This window comes from Podarcis liolepis, assembly GCF_965112155.1.
Source record: "Podarcis liolepis genome assembly, chromosome: 9".
NCBI classification, from domain to species: Eukaryota; Metazoa; Chordata; class Lepidosauria; order Squamata; family Lacertidae; genus Podarcis; species Podarcis liolepis.
The window spans coordinates 60285803-60304983 of NC_139564.1; the positions used below are offsets into that span (position 1 = coordinate 60285803).

The 19181-nt window shown below is 42.8% G+C and overlaps 2 protein-coding genes across 5 annotated transcripts in view; one reads left to right on the forward strand and one right to left on the reverse strand.

The window, feature by feature from the left end:
* Positions 1–1620: 1620 nt before the first annotated feature.
* Positions 1621–13241, reverse strand: LOC310686402 (OCIA domain-containing protein 2-like). The gene is made up of 8 exons (XM_083460208.1): positions 12974–13241; positions 11095–11206; positions 10022–10112; positions 6961–7014; positions 5577–5624; positions 3623–3728; positions 3011–3097; positions 1621–1754 (listed from the first exon to the last, which is right to left on the reverse strand). The coding sequence occupies exons 2-7, from the start codon at positions 11152–11154 to the stop codon at positions 3016–3018; spliced, it is 441 nt and encodes a 146-aa protein (XP_083316334.1). The 5' UTR covers positions 11155–11206; positions 12974–13241; the 3' UTR covers positions 1621–1754; positions 3011–3015.
* Positions 7132–19181, forward strand: part of CWH43 (cell wall biogenesis 43 C-terminal homolog) — a 40137-nt gene continuing 28087 nt past the window's right edge. For 2 of the 4 annotated variants that reach the window (XR_014515828.1, XM_083459934.1), the window contains exons 1-3: positions 7132–9846; positions 10790–10839; positions 15857–15951. The gene's annotated coding sequence lies outside the window, so the exon portion shown is untranslated. Of the gene's footprint in view, positions 9847–10101; positions 10840–15856; positions 15952–19181 lie in introns of those variants that run through there. The other 2 variants (XM_083459936.1, XM_083459935.1) reach the window with 2 other exon arrangements.

Below are 19181 nucleotides of genomic sequence, written 5' to 3' on the forward strand. Positions count from 1 at the left end.
CGTCTAGCGGGGCACCACTGTATATTCTATATCGGATTCAAACACAATGTCCGTACAGGAGAGGAAGACCTTATAGTAAGCTAAATTATGTACCTAAAGCTAAATGAATCAAAATTTACTTTTGAGAATACCAGGTCCAGAAATTAAGTAAAAGAGATTTTGAAATGTGTGGATGTTACATATTTATTTATTTAAAATACTTCTAGGCTGACTTGCTGTCTCTTACAACATGTTTTCAAGGCTGTAGTGATTCACAAAGGCTATGTGGAATGATGATGATTATATATCATGACCCCCCGTTTATCAGAGATAATAAAAAAGGTAAAGGACTCCTGACAGTTAGGTCCAGTCACAGACGACTTTGGGGTTGCAGTGTTCATCTTGCTTTATAGGCCGAAGGAGCTGGTGTTTGTCTGCAGACAGTTTTTCTGGGTCACATGGCCAGCATGACTAAGCTGGTATAATGGAACACTGAAACCAGAATAGCACACGGAAACGCTGTTTACCTTCCCGCCAGAGCCGAACCTATTTATCTACTTGCACTTTTTGGCATGCTTTCGAACTGCTAGGTAGGCAGGAACTATCAGAGGTAATATCCTCTCCTAAATCAGTGCATAGTTTACTAATAATACAATTTTCTAGTTTTCTCCACTATGAACAACTGTCAACTAAGCATATCTACACTGGATATGCAAAAGCAATCTCTTCATTTGCAGTCTTGCCCTAATGATATTTATATTAGCAGTATACTACAGTGCTACCTTGGTTCTCAAAAACGCTTTGGTACTTGGTTCCCAAACGCCGAAAACCCGGAAGTGTTCCGGTTTTCAAACATTTTTCAGAAGCCAAACATCCGATGCAGCTATCTGCTATTGTTTCCAGGGTGCCTGCGCCAGTCAGAAGCTGTGCCTTGGTTTCTTAACATTTCGGAAGTCAAACAGACTTCCAGAATGGATTAAGTTTGGTGCTTTTGTTTTTGCTATTTATGTTGTGTTTTTATTTTTGAGGCTTTTTCGCTTAATTTGTTTTTGTGACTGTGTGGAACCCAGTTCAGCTACTGATTGTGTGACTGTGGAAATGGATAAAAGCCCCCCATCCAAACAATGACTATCATCAGTGCATGTAAGAAAAAAAAAATAATTTTAATTTTTATCATATACAATACTATCTTATTTATTTTATAGTACAGTACATTGATTATTGCTTTCATTTTGTGGATCAATAGTCTCGTTAAGATAGTAAAATTCATGTTGAATTGCTGTTTTAGGGGTTGTTTTTAAAAGTCTGGAACTGATTAATCCGTTTTGCATGACTTTCTATGGGAAAGTGTGCCTTGGTTTTGGAACGGACTAGAATGGATTAAGTTTGAGAACCAAGGTACCACTGTAATGGATTCAATTTGACAACTCATATAATTCCATTACAGAACATATACTGAATAAGCTCAAACCTCTTATCAAGTTTTGCTGTTTGACAAATACTCTGAACTGCGCTGCTAAGGTGCAAACCTGAAAGCAGAGTAACTGTCTTTAAGCACTGCAGTGACAATGATGTTGTTGCAAGTTGTCATGGCCTCTAGCTTGCATCTTCAGTTTAGTGTTCCAGAACTTGTGACAAACGAAACATCAAAGTAACTTTTATTTTTTTAAAAAAATTCATGTAAAACATACAAAGAGTTTTGAATGAAAGCAGGCTTTTCAGAATTGTACTTGTGTAGAACAGGTACCATTACAAAATGCTTTCTTCCACATTATCTGAAATAAAAAAGTATTGGTTAAAGGGATTCAGCCCCTTTGAGGTGAGAATATAGGTTTGGAGGACAAGGTGTGACCTAGCTTAATGTTGGGGATCCCCCCCCAAGTCAAGCAGTAGTAGTTGATCTAATGGACTTTAAGTAGTAAAACACCGTACAGCCTTTGGTTCAAAAATACATAAATGGTTAATCTAATAAATGTAGCATTTTGCTAAATGTACTTATGGTGACTTAAATTAACAGACCAAGCTGCCATACAACACTCTTGGTTTTGAAAACTACCTACATGACTGGTGAAGCAAACAATGTACAGTGGTTCCTTGGTAGTTGGAATGGCTTGGCTCCTGAACGCCGCAAACCCGGAAGTGAGTGTTCCATCTTGCAAACGCTTTTCAGAAGCCGAACGTCTGACGCGGCTTCCGATTGAGTGCAGGAAGCTCCTGCAGCCAATTGGAAGCTGCACCTTGGTTTTCGGTATTAAATTATTTAAATTCTTTTTACATTTATCTACCACCTTTCTTTCATCCTGGAACCCAAGGTATCCTATATTTAGTTCCCAGGTGGTCTCCCATGAAGGCACCGACCAGACCTAGACTGACTTAGCTCTAGCAAGATGGTAATGTCCCTTCAGACCATATACCCTGGGCCATATTCTAAGCTCATCTTCATGTATTGTGTTAAAGCAGCAGCTGCAGATGTTGCTGAAGAAGTGCCACATGTAGAATGCCGTTTTGGAAGAGACTTGAAATACTGGCCATAGATGCAGCACAATTCTCTTTTAATGATAAAAACACCACCATACTAATGAGCATGGAAGTGACAGCACCTACCAGCCTCACTTCTGTTTTGTCTAAATCTGCTGTTAAACTGAGACTAAAGTCAGAGAGAATACTTGGCAGTGAAAGCCAAGGAGGAGTTTACCCTCTGTTGCATTTTATCATTAACATAGTGAGTCATAATCCCTCAGAGCTAGCCAAGAAAATACAAATAGGCAAGCAGTGTGGGGAGAGAATAAAACAAACAGACGAAGATAAGCACACTTAATAATTTGTGAAGGAGAAGAAAGTGCTATTTCTGACCTGCCCACCACCCTACAACCAAGATGCCAACAATAGTCAAGTTTTTTACCTCTTACTAAACCTGATGTGGCAATAAGCAAGATCATAACTCTTTCCATTGTTTATAGTGACTGATTTCCAAGATACTGATATATTTCAAAAAGCGACCAAAATCTTGTTAAAACTACAAAGATTGTACCTGTTTTAAGAAGCAGAAGGCTCTGGTTTTTCTGATGCACTTGCTTCAAACTTTGCTTTGCATTCGTTGCAGACATGAGGGCAGTGCCTAAAACATTAGGAGAAGGGGGGGGGGGAGTCAACGTTACACAAGATTCTTCCCAAATCAAGAGATCTTCACATGGGGCTTTGCACCTGACACCTCCACCTCCACCCTGGGTCCCAATGCACCAAAAATGTCAGCTGCCCTGTTATCCACACAGTAATTTGCACATGATCTAGCTACGTGCAGAAGGATAAAGTGCTTGGTATAAATTGATAAGACATGGTCACAATTCTAGCGTGGTGCAGATAGGCAGTTCTGTTCCTTTCTGTGAAAGGAAGGGCCTTTGATCCAATGGATACTCCCACTGATAGGAGGGGAGAGAGTAGGCAATATTCCTCACTGCACTTCCAAATCTGTTTTGGAGGGCTTCCTACCCCCTCTATTTCAGATGTGCAGAGGAAATGGGAAATCATTGAGATTTTTGTAGAGCCCTTGTGACCTAGAAAAGTGGTTTTTGGACAGCGTTCTTATCACAAGGTTCCTTGATACAACCCAAGAGTCACTTGTCTGTATTTATTCCAAACAGACCTTTTCCATCCGGGACCAAACGGTTTAAGACCAGCGCTTTCAAACTTCTTCTGACAGGTTCTTATGTATGACATTGTCCCAATACCATAGCCCAGGGCACCAGCAACTGCAGAGAGAGATCAAATTGTTGTCATACGTAGCAATCAGATATAAAGTAGTACAGGCTTTGAAAAGCATTCTCCAGATCAGGTATTTTGCCTTGCTAATCCACACTGATCTGGGATAGCAGGAAACCCAGAAAGAGATACCGCTTCACTGAGGATGCTCCCTTGTGTTTGGTGACGAGTTTAAAATAGCCTACTCTCTTACTCTTTTAATATCAGTGAATGATTAAAGTCACAATCCACGGCTCCTTGCAGACAGCAGCAGGCAGCACACGTTCTGTTACAAAGGAGGATCTCAATATGTTCACCCATAGACCAGATGGTTGGTACCAAGTTGGGGACACCAAATGGCAGAGAGATCTAGTTTACTTGTACAGTGGAAGTTTGTGAAACTCCTGTATCAGTTTCTGCCTCAGATTCTGGACTTCTCTTGGCCACAGACTCACCCAGCTCACTAAGCCCTATTACCCCTTCCCCTTCTGATACCTCCACCTCCCAGTCTTCTCCCTCTGACCACTCATTGTTCCACCACCAATCCCTGGGCTCTGAGCCTTCTTCCCTTGGTGGCTCCCCAGCTGCTTCCTCCCTGCCATTACTGTGTGTCCAACCAGTCCATGGCATGTTATTTGTTTTCCACTGCAGTAGCACTGGCTTCCACTTCACTCTGCTCGCTCGCTTGCTTCAGTCACCTAGCGATAGTGACCCTCCAGCAGAAGTGAAGATTCTTTTTCAACCTGAGCCACTTTCTCTCACTTTCCGGAGGTTGCATGGGTCCACAGGCAACCAAGTGGGCAAGGCAATCGGTATGACTCTTAAGATTTGTTCCACAAGCCACACAAATCCAGACATTTCCTTCCAAACCTACATAACCCCACACCTGCCCATCCTCCCTCCAGACACTCTCCAGCCGAGCAAGAGGAGGGTGTAGAGCAGGGCCCAATGAGGGGAATGGCCTGGCGAGAGTCCTGGAGGCCTGCATTTAGCCCACAGGCCTGGGGCTCCCTACTCTGTTAGCATCCATCTGCCTCGGGAAACAATGGAGTGTGCCTCTGCGGGTGAAGCCAAACCACTGCATTGCCAGCACCGAAATAGCCTCTGGGGTGCAAGCGTGAGCAGTGCGTATGGAGGCCCTAGGCTGCCTCTTGGCCTCACTGATGTGGTCCAAAGGAAAGCAGAGCAATATGTTTGCCACCAGCTTGGCTGTAAGAGTTGCCAGGAGGTGGCATAACAGGTGCCATCCAACCGTCTTAGGGACTCCACTCTGGATTGCGTAGGATATTTTCCTTAGCCTTTTCTTCTCCAGAAGGTATGCTTCTCAATCCACGGGAGCCTGTGTTCACATGCAGGGGAAAGTCCCAAACTCATCAGGGTTTGAGACCCACCGGCTACCCTTACCTGGTTTAGCCAGCCAGTTGAAGCCGTTGCACGTTGACAGCTTCTAGGAGCGACACTCTAACTCCACAGTAACATTTCAGTTGTGTACCAAGGTGTGGTCTGCACAGGTTTACTTAAGCAGATGTTGAATATCCTTCCTGCTCTATTATTTTGATAAAACCCTAACTATAGTAATTAATGATTACATACTATATAAAAGTGATCAGTATAAAGTTACAGCCTAATACAGAACCTTCAGAAACAACCACATGATTCCAAAGCTTTCTCTGCAGTCATGAGGTCTACAAAACGGCTTTAATTTAAATGCTGAAAACTGACACTCGGAAAGCCAGAAGCTATACTAGATTCCACACATGCCCAAACTTATCATGCGAGCGTGGCAGCATTCCAGCATAATTACAATGGCCAGTTCTCACCTTTTCTGCTTAAACTTTACAAAGAGTTTTTGGACTTACTTGCCAATTTAGGGAGTGATCCAAATTTAGGGCTTGGTTTGAGAACACCTGGAATAAAATGCAGTTATTAGGAAAAGCCTTTTAGACCATCATTTGATGACACAACAAAGTTATTGTTGTTGTTGTTGTTATACTTCCCGCTTTAAACATACCAAGTGCTCCCAGTATAATTTCCAGTTATAATTATATACAAAAATGTGAAGACTATTTTTACCCCCGTAATAAAGCTTACTTCCTAACCTGTTTTCCATAAGCATTAAATTAACCATGCCACAACAGCAGCCAGAATACTTATTGCAAAGTATTGGAAGACACAAGATTTACCCACTCTGGAAGAATGGCAGATGAAGGTGATAGACTACATGGGACTGGCTGAAATGACTGGCAGAATTCGAGACCAGGGGAAGGAGACGGCGGAAGAAGATTGGAAGAAATTTAAAATTTATCTTAAGAAATATTGCAAAATTAATGAGTGTTAAAATGTCGTGGTTATAGAAAGTAAGGGATTATAGCTGTAAAAGTTTAAGTAAAAGAAAAGAAAAGAAAAGAAAAGGAAAAAAACTAGATAAAATTAAGGGGGAGGATTTGATGAAATAAATTTGGGAATTGGAATGTAGAAAGGGGAGGTATGGGGAAGTCGGGGAAGTAAGTTTTAAGAAAAAAAGGATTTGAAATTATACATGTTTGTTTTTTTGTGTGTATGTTTGTATTGTGTATTGTGTGTGCTTTTATAATTTGTGAAAATTCAATAAATATTTTTTTTTAAAAAAAAATTAACCATGCCACCATGCTCAGCCAAGGCAGCACATTTCACAACTCTTGCAAAAAACAACCAACCAACCAACCCCACATTATATTTTAGGGGAACACCTAAATGTAAGAACAGCCGGCTGCATCAAGCCAATGGCCCGTCTACTCCAGCATCCTGTTCTCACAACGGCCAACCAGATGCTTGTAAGGAAACCCACAAGCAGGACCCTGAGCACAATAACACACTCCCACTTGGCAGTTTCCGGCAATTGTTATTACTGCCCCTGACCATGATAGCGGACCACAGCTATCATGGCTAGCAGCCATTGATAAATACATAAAAGCACTCTTAAATCAGGAAGCCATTGTTGAACATACATACAACAGAGAAATGTACCCAGTGGCAAGTTTAGGCTCGCCTCTACACAATGTGTAAGAGTCACCATATATTTCACATCACCTGTTGAATACATTGAGACCTAAGAGTTGAAACAGCTGAGATTTCCACCACAAGATCTATTATGGGTTTTTCCCTCAGCATTTACCAAGATTTAGCAGTGATTGGCTGGTGGTTCTAGAAAACTGTCCACGTGTTTGTTTGTTTTTACATTGGAGAAAGAAAAAAGCCACTTACCATTGGCAAGTAATCCTTGAGTGATCAGCATACTTCCCAGTGACAGAGGGAGAGCTGCATACAATGAAACAAGCAATTATAGCCTTTGCATAAATTCAGATGCATCTCCCGCCCACCCTGCATAGTGTCGTTAAAATGTGGTCTTAACAACTATTTTGCTTGTTCTAAAAAATAAAAAAATGAAAAGAGCAAATTAGAAAATCTGAAGCTGGAATTCTGAGGTGCTGACTTTGCCGAATACTGGGTTTTATACTCTGCACTGCTATGCAGTTAATATTTTCATTTTCTGTGCTTACTGGCAGCTTCCACATTTAATATCTGCTAAATAAGTACAATAGCCTTGCTGCAACTCCAGTTTTGAGCACCACTGTGCAACAAATTGGTGACATGTATCCATTTAGTTCAGTGTTTCCCAAACTTGGGTCTTCTGCTGTTTTTGGACTACCATTCCCATCATCCCTGACCACTGGTCCTGCTAGCTAGGGATGATGGGAGTTGTAGCCCCAAAACAGTGAGAGACCCCTGATCTAGTTCAAGGGGCTGGATGAGCACAATACACGTGTGGTTCCAGATATGCAACTTTAACACATAGAGAAGACACCCATGTGCAGACTTAGGTGGGCTGTAGCCTGGGTGGGCAACGGAAGGAACAAAGAAATCGCCAGCTTTGCAACAACAAAAAGTCCATAAAATCAATAGCCCATAAAAACATTTACCATCATACATGCTCACACAAGATCATTCGGATGTTACATTTGTGGACTAAAGAAAAACAACTTTTAAGATCAGATTCTTCACAAACCACAAGTGAAGCAGCAAATGGATGTTACAAGCCCAATATACTCAAAGATTTCAGTCTAGTCCGTACACCATATCTCAGCTTATTATGCTGAGAAATGAACAAGTCTCTTGCCCACACATGCAGCCTCCCTTTGTAGTAAGGCTCCGATTAATTACAATTTACCATGTCATCTGAACAAGGAAACTAGGCTTATCAGCATCAAAACAAGCCAGGATCTTAAACCTTCAGACTATGGCCAAAGGCCCTGATCATATCTCAAGTCATTTAACTGAGATTATGACTATGAAAACATGGCCATTGACTGTGGTCAGATATAATGATAAAACTTGAGCTCATGCACTCCTAGCACAGCTACAAGGAGAAGCAGTTTTTAATTTCCACTTTCAAATAACTGCAATTTAGTGTTCTGTCTGAACCTGGACAAACTGCAGTAATTCTTAACTTTTGTAAATACTGAAACTGCCTTGGTCATGCTGGTTGATGATCTCCGGTGGGCTAGGGAGAAAGGTGAAAGCGGTTTCCTAGTTCTGCTGGATCTCTCAGCGGCCTTTGATACCATCGACCATAACATTCTTCTGGACTGTCCAGAGGAGAAGGGGCACTGTTATACAGTGGTTCTGCTCCTTCCTCCTGGGCCGTGTCCAGAAAGTGGTATTGGGGGATGAGTGTTCAGACTCCGGAGCTCTCACTTGTGGGGTGCCTCAGGGTTCTTTCCTCTCCCCCATGCTTTTTAACATCTACATGAAGCTGCTGGGAGAGATCATCAGGGGGTTTGGGCTTGGTGTTCATCAGTATGCGGATGATACCCAGCTCTACCTCTCTTTCAAATCGGAACCAGTGAAGGCGGTGAAAGTCCTGTGTGAGTGCCTGGAGGGGTTGGAGGGTGGATGGCGGCTAACGGATTGAAGTTGAATTCTGACAAGACAGAAGTACTGTTTTGGGGGATGAGGTGGGCGGGTGTGGGGGACTCCCTGGTCCTGAATGGGACAACTGTGCCCGTGAAGGAGCAGGTGCACAGCCTGGGAGTCATTTTGGACTCACAGCTGTCCATGGAGGCGCAGGTCAACTCTGTGTCCAGGGCAGATTCTACCAGCTCCATCTGGTACACAGGCTGAGACCCTACCTGCCTGTGGAGTGTCTCACCAGAGTGATGCACGCTCTATTTATCTCCCACTTGGACTACTGCAATGCACTCTACACGGGTCTACCTTTGAAGGTAACTCAAAAACTACAACTAATCCAGAATGCGGCAGCCAGACTGGTGACTGGGAGTGGCCGCCGAGACCACATAACACCGGTCTTGAAAGACCCACATTGGCTCACAGTACGTTTCCGAGCACAATTCAAAGTGTTGGTGCTGACCTTTAAAGCCCTAAATGACCTCGGCCCAGTATACCTGAAGGAGCATCTCCACCTCCAGCGTTCAGCCTATACAATGAGGTCCAGCTCCAAGGGCCTTCTGGTGGTTCCCTCATTGCAAGAAGTGAAGTTACAGGGAACCAGGCAGAGGGCCTTCTCAGTACTGCTGCCCGCCCTGGGGAATGCCCTCCCATCATATGTCAAATAAATAAACAACTATCTGAAGTTTAGAAGACATCTGAAGGCAGCCCTGTTTAGGGAAGTTTTTAATGACTGATGTTTTAATGTATTTTTAATCTTTTGTTGGAAGCCGCCCACAGTGGCTGGGGAAACCCAGCCAGATGGGTGGGGTATAAATATTATTATTATTATTATTAACCACTTTCAGGGCTTTTTTAATAAATAAAAAATAAAGCAATAAACAAACTATGGTTCACTGAAACAAGTCAAGTTCAAACCTTGGTTTAGGAAGCTGGCTTGTTTCGATAAACCACAGTGAACGTTAACTACAATTTAGGCTTCATATGTAATGCTAAATAGTGGTTAGTCAAAATGGCTGCAAATTTTTGAATGGAGTATCTGCAGTGTTTAAAATGAGAGTGGAACAGGAGTGCACAAGCCCAAGGCTGGCCTAGGCTTATTCTAATGGCAATAAGCCATCATTTATTACTACTTCTGAATGCAGCCATTGAAAATGATTTTCTTATGTCTGCTTAATGTTACCGGTAAGAAAACCAGCAGGTTTTGGATTCAAATGCTGTGAAACAGAAGGATGTTCCAAGCAGGCTTAGTAGTAGGAATTCTCAAACATTGAAACAAATGCTCTAAGGTAGACAGCACCCTGCAACAAAAAACCAACGCAATTATATTTTGTATTGCATTAAAAACAAATAGACCTACCTCTGTACCAGAAGCTTTCCTCTTTACATTGACGACGAATCTCTACAAATTCATCAGAATTAAGATTTGAAATTGGACATGGGAGCGGACTCTTAAAATAAAAACATGAACATGTTTATAAGAAAAATATGGTTTACCCTCTCACTCCTTAAGAGAATAAAGCATCTATAGTCTGCCATTTATTTCATTATCTTTGGTTTCCATAATTTTTTTTTAATTCAACAAAAAAGTTTAAAAATAAACAGAGAGGAAAACATTTCACTTTTCCAGATAGCACAAAAATGTTAGAAATATCCTACCATTGTCGTTAGCAATACTATCAAGCATGCAATGTCAAAATGAAATGATCAAGCTTTAATACTCGATGGTGCACTCTGACTATAATGTACATGTTTGTGATTAATGTGCAATTCACAGGTGCTATGAAGTTTAAAATGCAGCAGTAATGAATGGTGCTAATAATGGAGGGGAAATGTGTGGTCCTTCAGGTGTCCTTTCTTGGAGCTTTCTAAGCAGAGGTTGGATGGCCACCTGTCATCTATGCTTCAGTTCAGATTCCCTCACTGCAGGGGGCTGGACTAGATGACCCCTGGGATCTACAATTCTATGATCATCCTTTAGCACTGACAGTGCTAGCTGGGGCTGACAGTTCAACAACATCAGGAAACCCACAGACTCCCACCGTCACCCCTGCTTTAAAGAGTTTCTTTTTAAAGTCCCTTTTTGTTCAGATGCTACATAATTCCATCTTCCCCTTTCCCCTAGCAGGTGCAGATTATGTTTCCATCTATTTACTTTGAGCCAAAAATATGTGCAAGGTAAGATATGAGCATCGTTATCTACGGTTCTTTAACTGCTAGCAGCATAAAATTAAGATGAATCCTGTTTAATCTCCCCAGGGTTTGTGGGATCTTTGACTTTCCATGAGAGGCAAAGCTATCCTGCCTCCTCCTTATCCTTAGACCTGAACTAGATCATGCGGAGCACTTTTTGCACTAGATTTGCCTCTGCTAGAATGTATAATAAAATAATAATAATAATAATAATAATAATTCCAAACAGAAAGAACAAACCTGGTTCTTTTGTCCTACCGAAGAGGCCTGGACTTTATCATCACCTGGGGCAGAAGTCATAGCTCCTGATAATGTTTCCAGCAAATATGATCCCCGGTAAAATGCGAGTTTCCTAAAACAGAAGTCCAGTTATAAGAAGAATGCAACGTGCATTTCAAAAGCAACCTCACAAACGTCTAATTTTTACCATATTGGCATGTTAAGCTGTCTTAGAGACTATTGGTCCATCAGTTTGGTACAGTCTACTCTTATTGACAGCAGCATTCCATGATTTCCCTTCCCAGCTCCATTGTATGAGATCCATTCTTAACTGGAAATGAAAGGTGTTAAATCTAGGACCATCTGAACGCAAGGTGTGTGTTTTTGACCCCTCGGCAACGTCCCTCCTACCAAAGGAAATCAGAAGTAAGAGACAGTTACAGCCAATGAAAAATGTACTCCCCCCATTACTGCACCTTTATTATGACATTGGAAAGCGTAACTGTAGCACATTTTGATTTTGTAAGCCAACGTGAGCCAGTTGGTTAGAGTGTGGACCTGATAACGCAAAGGTTGCAGGTTCGATTCTCGAATGAGACGGCTGCACATTCCTGCCTTGCAGGGGGTTGGACTAGATGATACTCTGGGTCCCTTCCAGCTCTACAATTCAACTGCTCCGTGGGAACGTGGCTGAATTTTCGCAAATAGTAAATGCATACAATCACACCCCCACCTGCTTACACAATAGAAATGATGAGTTGTAATTCTAAAACCCATCCTGTACAATAAAGCTTAATTCGAGCCAAGGATCATGCCCCGCCCCCAAATATTATAATGCTACATTTTAATGCAGCCTGGAACATGCAGAATAATAATTTTGGGGGGGTGGGAGTCAGAAAATATTTGCAACCCTGTTTCCAGTTAATATGTGTACATTATGCAATGCACACTAGCAACTCCAGGTTCCCTGAAGATGGATGTGGTGTCAATGTGACAAATTTGCAGCTGGGCACCTCGTTTCAGAAATTAAGTAATGAAAATAACAAGAAATTACAAGATGCATACCCTTCGACATTTCTCCGATGAAAATAGGGACAGTCCCATTCCATAAGGATAATGGTACTTTTATACCCAACACATCTTACTGGGCTGCCCCAGCACAACATATATTAAAACAAAAACTTTTTATTTTTAAATTTAATTATAAATTTTAAAAAACTTCCCTATACAGGATGGCCAGGGGGGTTTGATAACTCCATAGCCTCCAACACTTCTCTGGTGAAAATAGGGACATCCTAAGGAAAAGTGGGACATTCGGGGAATTGTAAAAATAAAAATGTGGCTCCCTTCTACGATTGGATAGAAGACTTATACAAACTTGCAACATATGAACAACTTGCACATAAACGCAGACTTGCCACGGACAAATTCAATGATATTTGGAATCCTTTCTTACAAATACTGTAATAGGTTAAGATCTGGTGAAGGAAAAAAACCACCTTATAAAATATGCAGTTTTGGGTTTCCCCCGCTCCTCCCCTTATTTTCCCTTCTCCACGGGTTCTTTTTCTCTTTTATTTACGTTTATTTATGTTTAGCGCACACAGAATTGTGTACTTTATGGAACTTTCAATCAAGATTTTTTTAAAATTCTAGCACGTGACCCCCCCTACCTTATCTAAATTCTATAATTCGGCATTTGAACGATTGGTGTGAATAACTGCGTTATAAAAACTGGTGGTGTTCTAATGAGGCTATGATTGGATTGTAATTGAAAACGAATAAAAAATGATTATCCAAAAGAGCCTGGCCGGGGGGGCCTCGGAAGCCCAGCGCTGCAGCCCACCGCCCAGCCCCTTCTCTCCCGCGCCCACCCCGCCGGCGCCCCCAGCAGCCTTACCCGCCAAGGCCCTTCGCTCGCGCCCTTCGCCCTCTTCCTCGCCGCGCCTCTGCCCCGGGGCTGCTCCGTCCTTCCCGGCCCAGGCGCCTCCCTCGTCCGGCCCCTGCGCGCGCTCTTTGGCGAAGCGAGGCGCCCGCCTGTTAGGTAACCATGTCGTCCGAAGGCGGAGCTTTTCCCTTCTCCGCGCCGGGAGGAGAAAAGCGGACCGGACCGAGGGAAAAACTCCGTGGGGCTGCTTCTCTCCGCGCCTCGTTCCTCTCACGACGCGTCTCCCGCCTCCTGCGACAGGCTCCCCTCAAATGGCCACGCGCAACGCTTCTCTCAGAGCCTGCTCGGAATAGGGCGTTTATATTGCAAAAAGTAAAGTTGTCGAGCTTTTTGTTTTTTAAGGAAACCGCCACAGTTGTTGAGCGCTTTCTCCTCCCCCCCGAAACCAACCAAAATTGGCCAATGGTTGCCACGTTTCAAACATCACAAAGTTGTCAAACTTCTTTTTTAAGAAGAAGTCAAAATTCAGAATCTGAAGAATCGTTCTTTGCGCAAGCAATGTAAGGAAACCACCGCAATTGTTGAGCACTTTTTAAAAGGAAACCACCAAAACTGTCAGCTGTTGAGCGTTTTTTTTTAGAATTTTCCTGAGGTATGCCTTGTTAAGTTCATTGGGATTTACTCCCTAGTACAGGGGTGCCCAAACTTTTTTCAAAGAGGGCCAGAGTTGATGAAGTGAACATGCATGAGGGCATCATGGAACTGTCACATTTAGGACAAGAGCTGCCATTAAATGGGATTTCAAAGGCAGAATTGATGTCTGGGGCAATTTCCTAAAGGCAGCACTTCGTATTAGATCTTTGGCAAGCGTCGATTGTGAAATCTTTTTAAAATCTCAATAATTTTGGGGTTTTCCTAAAAGAAGCTCAACAATTCAGGGGTTTTCAAAAAATAATAATATGGCAACCCTACTTTCAATGTAAAATGTTACAGTTTTGTTATGTACTTCAGGGTGGAATCTACACACATATAAAAGCTGTTCTGAAAATGCTTTTTTAAAAAAGCGTTTTTTAAAAACACATTGAATTTTCCATAAGGCTTACCATCGCCATCTAATGTCACATTCTATATTGCACTTGAAACACACTTAAAACGTTTTATTTGCAGCTGTATAGCTGAGTCAGTCTGCTTTTCTTTCTTTCTTTCTTTCTTTCTTTCTTTCTTTCTTTCTTTCTTTCTTCCTCTCCCTCTCCCTCTCCCTCTCCCTCTCCCTCTCCCTCTCCCTCTCCCTCTCCCCTCCCAAGTTAGGGATCATATCGAAATGCATGTGATTGAAAGGTGCAAAACAAAGTCATGTACAGTGGTGCCCCGCAAGACGAATGCCTCGCAAGACGGAAAACTCACTAGACGAAAGAGTTTTCCGTTTTGGAGGTGCTTTGCAAAACGAATTTCCTATGGGCTTGCTTCGCAAGACGACAATGCCTTGCGAGTTCCTGCGGGGTTTTTTCCCTTTTCCCCTGCCTTTTTCTAAGCCGCTAAGCCGCTTATCAGCTGATCCAATCAGCAGATAAGCCGCTAATAGTGCTAATAGCGCTAATCCGCTAATCCGTCAATGGGCTTGCTTCGCAAGACGGAAAAACCGCTAGACGAAGAGAATCACAGAACGGATTCTTTTCGTCTTGCAAGGCACCACTGTATCTGTGTAGCCAAGCTCAGATGAATTTACAACTTTGTGCGCCTGTGTGTGTGCCTGTGACCAATCCCAGAGGGGCCATCCTGTGAGGCTGCAATAGATGGTAATGGATTGCTTTGAAGCCACTTCAGCCCCAGATGAACAAAAATAAAATAACAACAACAACAACAATAATAATAATAAAATCATCCCCCCTCAACCTCCAAGGCCTGTCCTGTATTTTGCCAGAACAAAGGTGGCAACCCTAGTTGGAAGGGACCTTGAGGGTGGGTTCTGGTGCCCTGTGTCCTGAATAGCTCCACCCCAGGAAAGAGCTTTATAGCTGCTGGAGTGCTGCAAAAAAGAAAAAGAAAAAAGTATAAAACAGTAAAAAAAAAAAAAAAGTATACCTCTGGATGCGACCGGGATCCGTTCCGGAGCCCCGTTTGCATCCAGAAGCGAACACAACCTGCGTCTGTGCATGCGCGGGTCACAATTTGCCGCTTCTGCATGATATTTTGACCGTCTGCGCATGCGCGAGCGGCGAAACCCGGAAGTAACATGCTCAGTTACTTCTGGGTCGCCACAGCGCGCAACCCAAAAATACTTATCCCGAACCCACTTCAACCCGAGGTGTGTCTGTATTTCAAATAAGAAGGTTATTGGGTGCATGTAGCTACCACAGACACAAACTTATTAGATGCTGATTTAATGGAATAATAGAATAGAATAGAGTTGGAAGGGACTCTGAGGGTCATCTGGTCCAGCCCCCTGCAAGGCAGGAATCTCAGCTAAAGCATCCATGACAGATGGCCATCCAATCTCTGCTTAAAAACCTCCAAGGAAGGAGAGTCTGCCACCTCGTGGGAATCTATTCCAGGGTCCAATAGCTCTTACTGACAGAAAGTTCTTCCTGATTTTGTCTAGTTGGGAGAACTTACTGAGGCTGTGTAGCTGTGTTTCAGCCCTGACGATTGCATTGATCATTTTGCGTTTTAAAGATTTAAACTCATTTTTTTTGATGACAAATAGGGAAGCGAATCTTATTCCAGAAGGGGAAATTCGTAGGCAGCTGAAAGGAAATTTGATGCGGGGTGGGGAGTTATGCAAACGTACAGAGAAAGGCTTCCAAACCTTAGTGCGTGCAAACCTTTTGAAAACAAAAGCACACCTTAGTCTGCCTGACTTGTTTGGTTTTGCCTTTAGCCTGATTTCTCCCTTAGTTACAGGCAAATCTGGAGTGCTAATAATCCAAGAGAGCAAATACTGGCGCAGCTGCTGGCCTTGTGCTCCACTCCCTGAAGAAAATCTTGCAAAGGTATAGTACTGTCTTCCTGTCAATAGACATACTGCCTGATCCTATGCATATTTACTCAGAAATAAACTCTGATGTTTTCACTGCAGTCCGAAAGGGTGTGAAAGGTGTTTTCTAGTGCCCTGTGCCATGAATAGCTCTTGTCTGGGAAAGAGCTTTATAGCTGCTGGAGCACTGCCAAAAAAAGTATACTATTGCAGATAAGTAAGTACTCGGGTGCATTTAGCTAGCACAGACACAAACTTATTAAATGCTGATTTTGTAGAATCATAGAATTGTAGAGTTGGGGGGTTCTAAGGGTCATCTGGCCCAACCCCTGAAATGCAGAAATCTCAACAAAAACATCCATGACAGATGGCCATCCAGTCTCTGCTTGAAAACCTCCAAGGAAGGAGAGTCTACCACCTTCCAAGGGAGTCCATTCCACTGTCTTAACAGCTCCTACTGTCGGAAGGTTCTGCCTGGTGTTTAGACAGAATCTCCTTTCTTGCAACTTGAATCCATTGCTACGGGTCCTACCCTCTGGAGCAGAAGAAAACAAGCTTGCTCCTTCTTGCACACATGACAGCCCTTGAAATATTTGACAATGCCTATCATATCTCCTCTCGGCCTACTCTTTTACAGTCTAAACCAGGCATCCCCAACATACGGCCCTCCAGATGTTTTGGACTACAATTCCCATCATCCCTGACCACCGGTCCTGTTAGCTAGGGATCATGGGAGTTGTAGGCCAAAACATCTGGAGGACCGCAGGTTGGGGATGCCTGGTCTAAACGTACCCAACTCTCTCTACCGTTCCTCATTAGACTTGGTTTGGTTTCAACAGAACACATCAGGGATGGAGAATCTGTAGGCTCTGGACATTGCTGAACTACAAATCCTATCATCCCTGACCATTGTCTGTGCTAGCTGGGACTGATAGGGCTTGGAGTCAAACAAAGTCTGGAAGACCACAAGTTTGCCATCCTTGAATTACATAGTCCTATATTTTTGGCCTGCGATTGTTTTCCCCTTCAGTTTTTTTCTTCTCTCCCTTTGCGGCATTTTTCTTCTCATGACATGCACACCAAGCATAATACCTCTATAGGAAACTATAATTAGCAAGCCTAATTCTTAGCAATAGCATCGTGATGCTGGGAATAACAGGCAGAGCTCTTTTCTTCACCACTGAGCAAAGCACATGCCACTCCTCATATTTGATTTATCACTAGCACCGATGGAGGTTCACTGGTTTTCAGTTCAGAAAAGGCAATTCCTATTATGCTTTACTGCCACCTCCTGGCTGCCAATGCATATAATGCATACATATGTACTGTATATTTATTACCCCATTTTTATCCCACCTTAGAATGGGGAAAAAACCAAACTCAAGGCAGCTTAATTTAAAAGCATACAAGAAAATGACAAGTAGTCCTCTCAATAAAACAGCAGCAAAAACAGCACATAGCAGCAGCAGTAACAACAAAATAAAACAGAGATACCAGATTTTTTTTAATAGATAAAAATACGTCAGAATTGCCAACATGAACTTCCTGCCATTAGTTGGTTGAAAAGACTGGAGTAAAAGGTTGTGGCTCAGCTCACATTTTGCCCTGCTGAAACAGTGCGTAAATTGCATATTTTCAAGTGACATTTGGCAACTATAGTAGTGTTATGAGGTGGGGGTTTTTTAGGGGTGGGGGGAGGAAGTACTCTGTATGCAAGATCATCCTAACCCCTGGGGCCAGCAAGTGTTAAAGTATAGGCCAGGCTAACTTCCTGTGTTGAGGGTGCGGCATGAGATTTCAGTCCCGAAAAAGTGCTTTTTTCAGGGCGAGTTCTCAGCTCCCAAAATGAACACTGTGTTCTTGTGTTAGAAAGCATCATGTCCAGGTTTTACCAGGACAGTTGAGGGCACGGGATTAATGACTGGCCACCACCTTATTTTTCCTGCTAATGACCCACACTTCCCTATACAGAGCTACCTTCAGATGTCTTCTAAAGGTTGTTTAGTTACTTATCTCATTGGTTCAGGGGTCACAGACGCCCTCCAACATTTATCTGATGAAAGGTGGGACATTCTGGGATCAGATCGGAAACTGGGATGGCATCTGTAAATCTGGGACTGTCCACCCGAAAATAGGGACACTTGGAGGGTCTGGAATATTTGCACAGGCTCTTGGATGGACTGGGCGTCTTACATGATTTGTAAGAAATCTGAACACAGTTTGGGAAGGCAGGTCCTATATAGAAATGCATTGTAGCTGCACAGAGAATAAGTGATGGGCCAGAAATGAGGAAGTAATGCAAACCTATTGACATTGAGAGTGGACTTTGACTTCCTTTATCTTACAAAAAGCTTTAATTTCTGCTTTAGCTACATTTACAAGCTATAAGTACTCGAAGGCTACTAGAAGCAGACTATGTCAAACACTGAAATCAGCTCTGAATGTGCCTGTTATAACAGCCTGAACAGCTAGATAGATACAGGGTGCGCCTCAGAGCTTGCCACTGTGTTTTCCTCATTTGTGACTGCCACATGACTTAATCTGATTATAAATCAATTTATAAAATCTGATCCCGAGGGGACGTAGTACGTATTGCCAGCTTTACTCAAACATGCTACAACAAGCGTTTTTTCCCTTGCTCAGATAGGTATCTGCCAAAACAATGACTTATACATATTTCATGCATTCACATTGACACCGAGTCTGTGTACACATTGCCCTTTACCCTGCCTCCAGTGTGCTCCCATCCCTGTATTTTCAATCCATGTACACGCAGCATTGCCCTCGGTGCACAGGCATCTTGCAGTTTCCCCTGAAATACTGCATTTTACTGTGCTTTTCCCCAGGCCAGCTTCAAACAGACTTCATAACTTCATGAGCTTACTCTACGTGCAGTAAATCCAAAGTGTGTATAGTTGAAACACTAAATAAACACCTGCGTGCATGTACAAAGGATATGAAGTTTATTTTCAGGGGCAGAGACAGTCTGGACAGCTTCAGTACACAGCAAACTGTGGATGTGTACAGTGGATGGCAAATCTGTTTTGAAACACAATGAGAAAAAGTGACCTTGCAATGTTTTAAAGTGGTCTTTTGCACACAGCCCACAATCTGCCCGGCTGGCCTGGCTTGTTAGCCTAAGCCAAGACCATGGATTGCCAGGTTTGGTACAGTTTAATCAAACTTTTACTAAATCCAGGATTGATGGGTGATTTGCACCCAGAGACTCTGGCCCCTAAAATTTAT

Bases quoted from the DNA above. Each gene is read 5' to 3' on its own strand.
- LOC310686402 (XM_083460208.1), bottom strand. From the start codon at position 11,154: ATGACTTCTGCCCCAGGTGATGATAAAGTCCAGGCCTCTTCGGTAGGA. The intron at 10,113-11,094 runs GTTTGTTCTTTC...TTTTATTTTAAG, and splicing joins CGGTAGGACAAAAGAACCAG to AGTCCGCTCCCATGTCCAAT. The intron at 5,625-6,960 runs GTAAGTGGCTTT...ATTTTATTCCAG, and splicing joins TCAAGGATTACTTGCCAATG to GTGTTCTCAAACCAAGCCCT.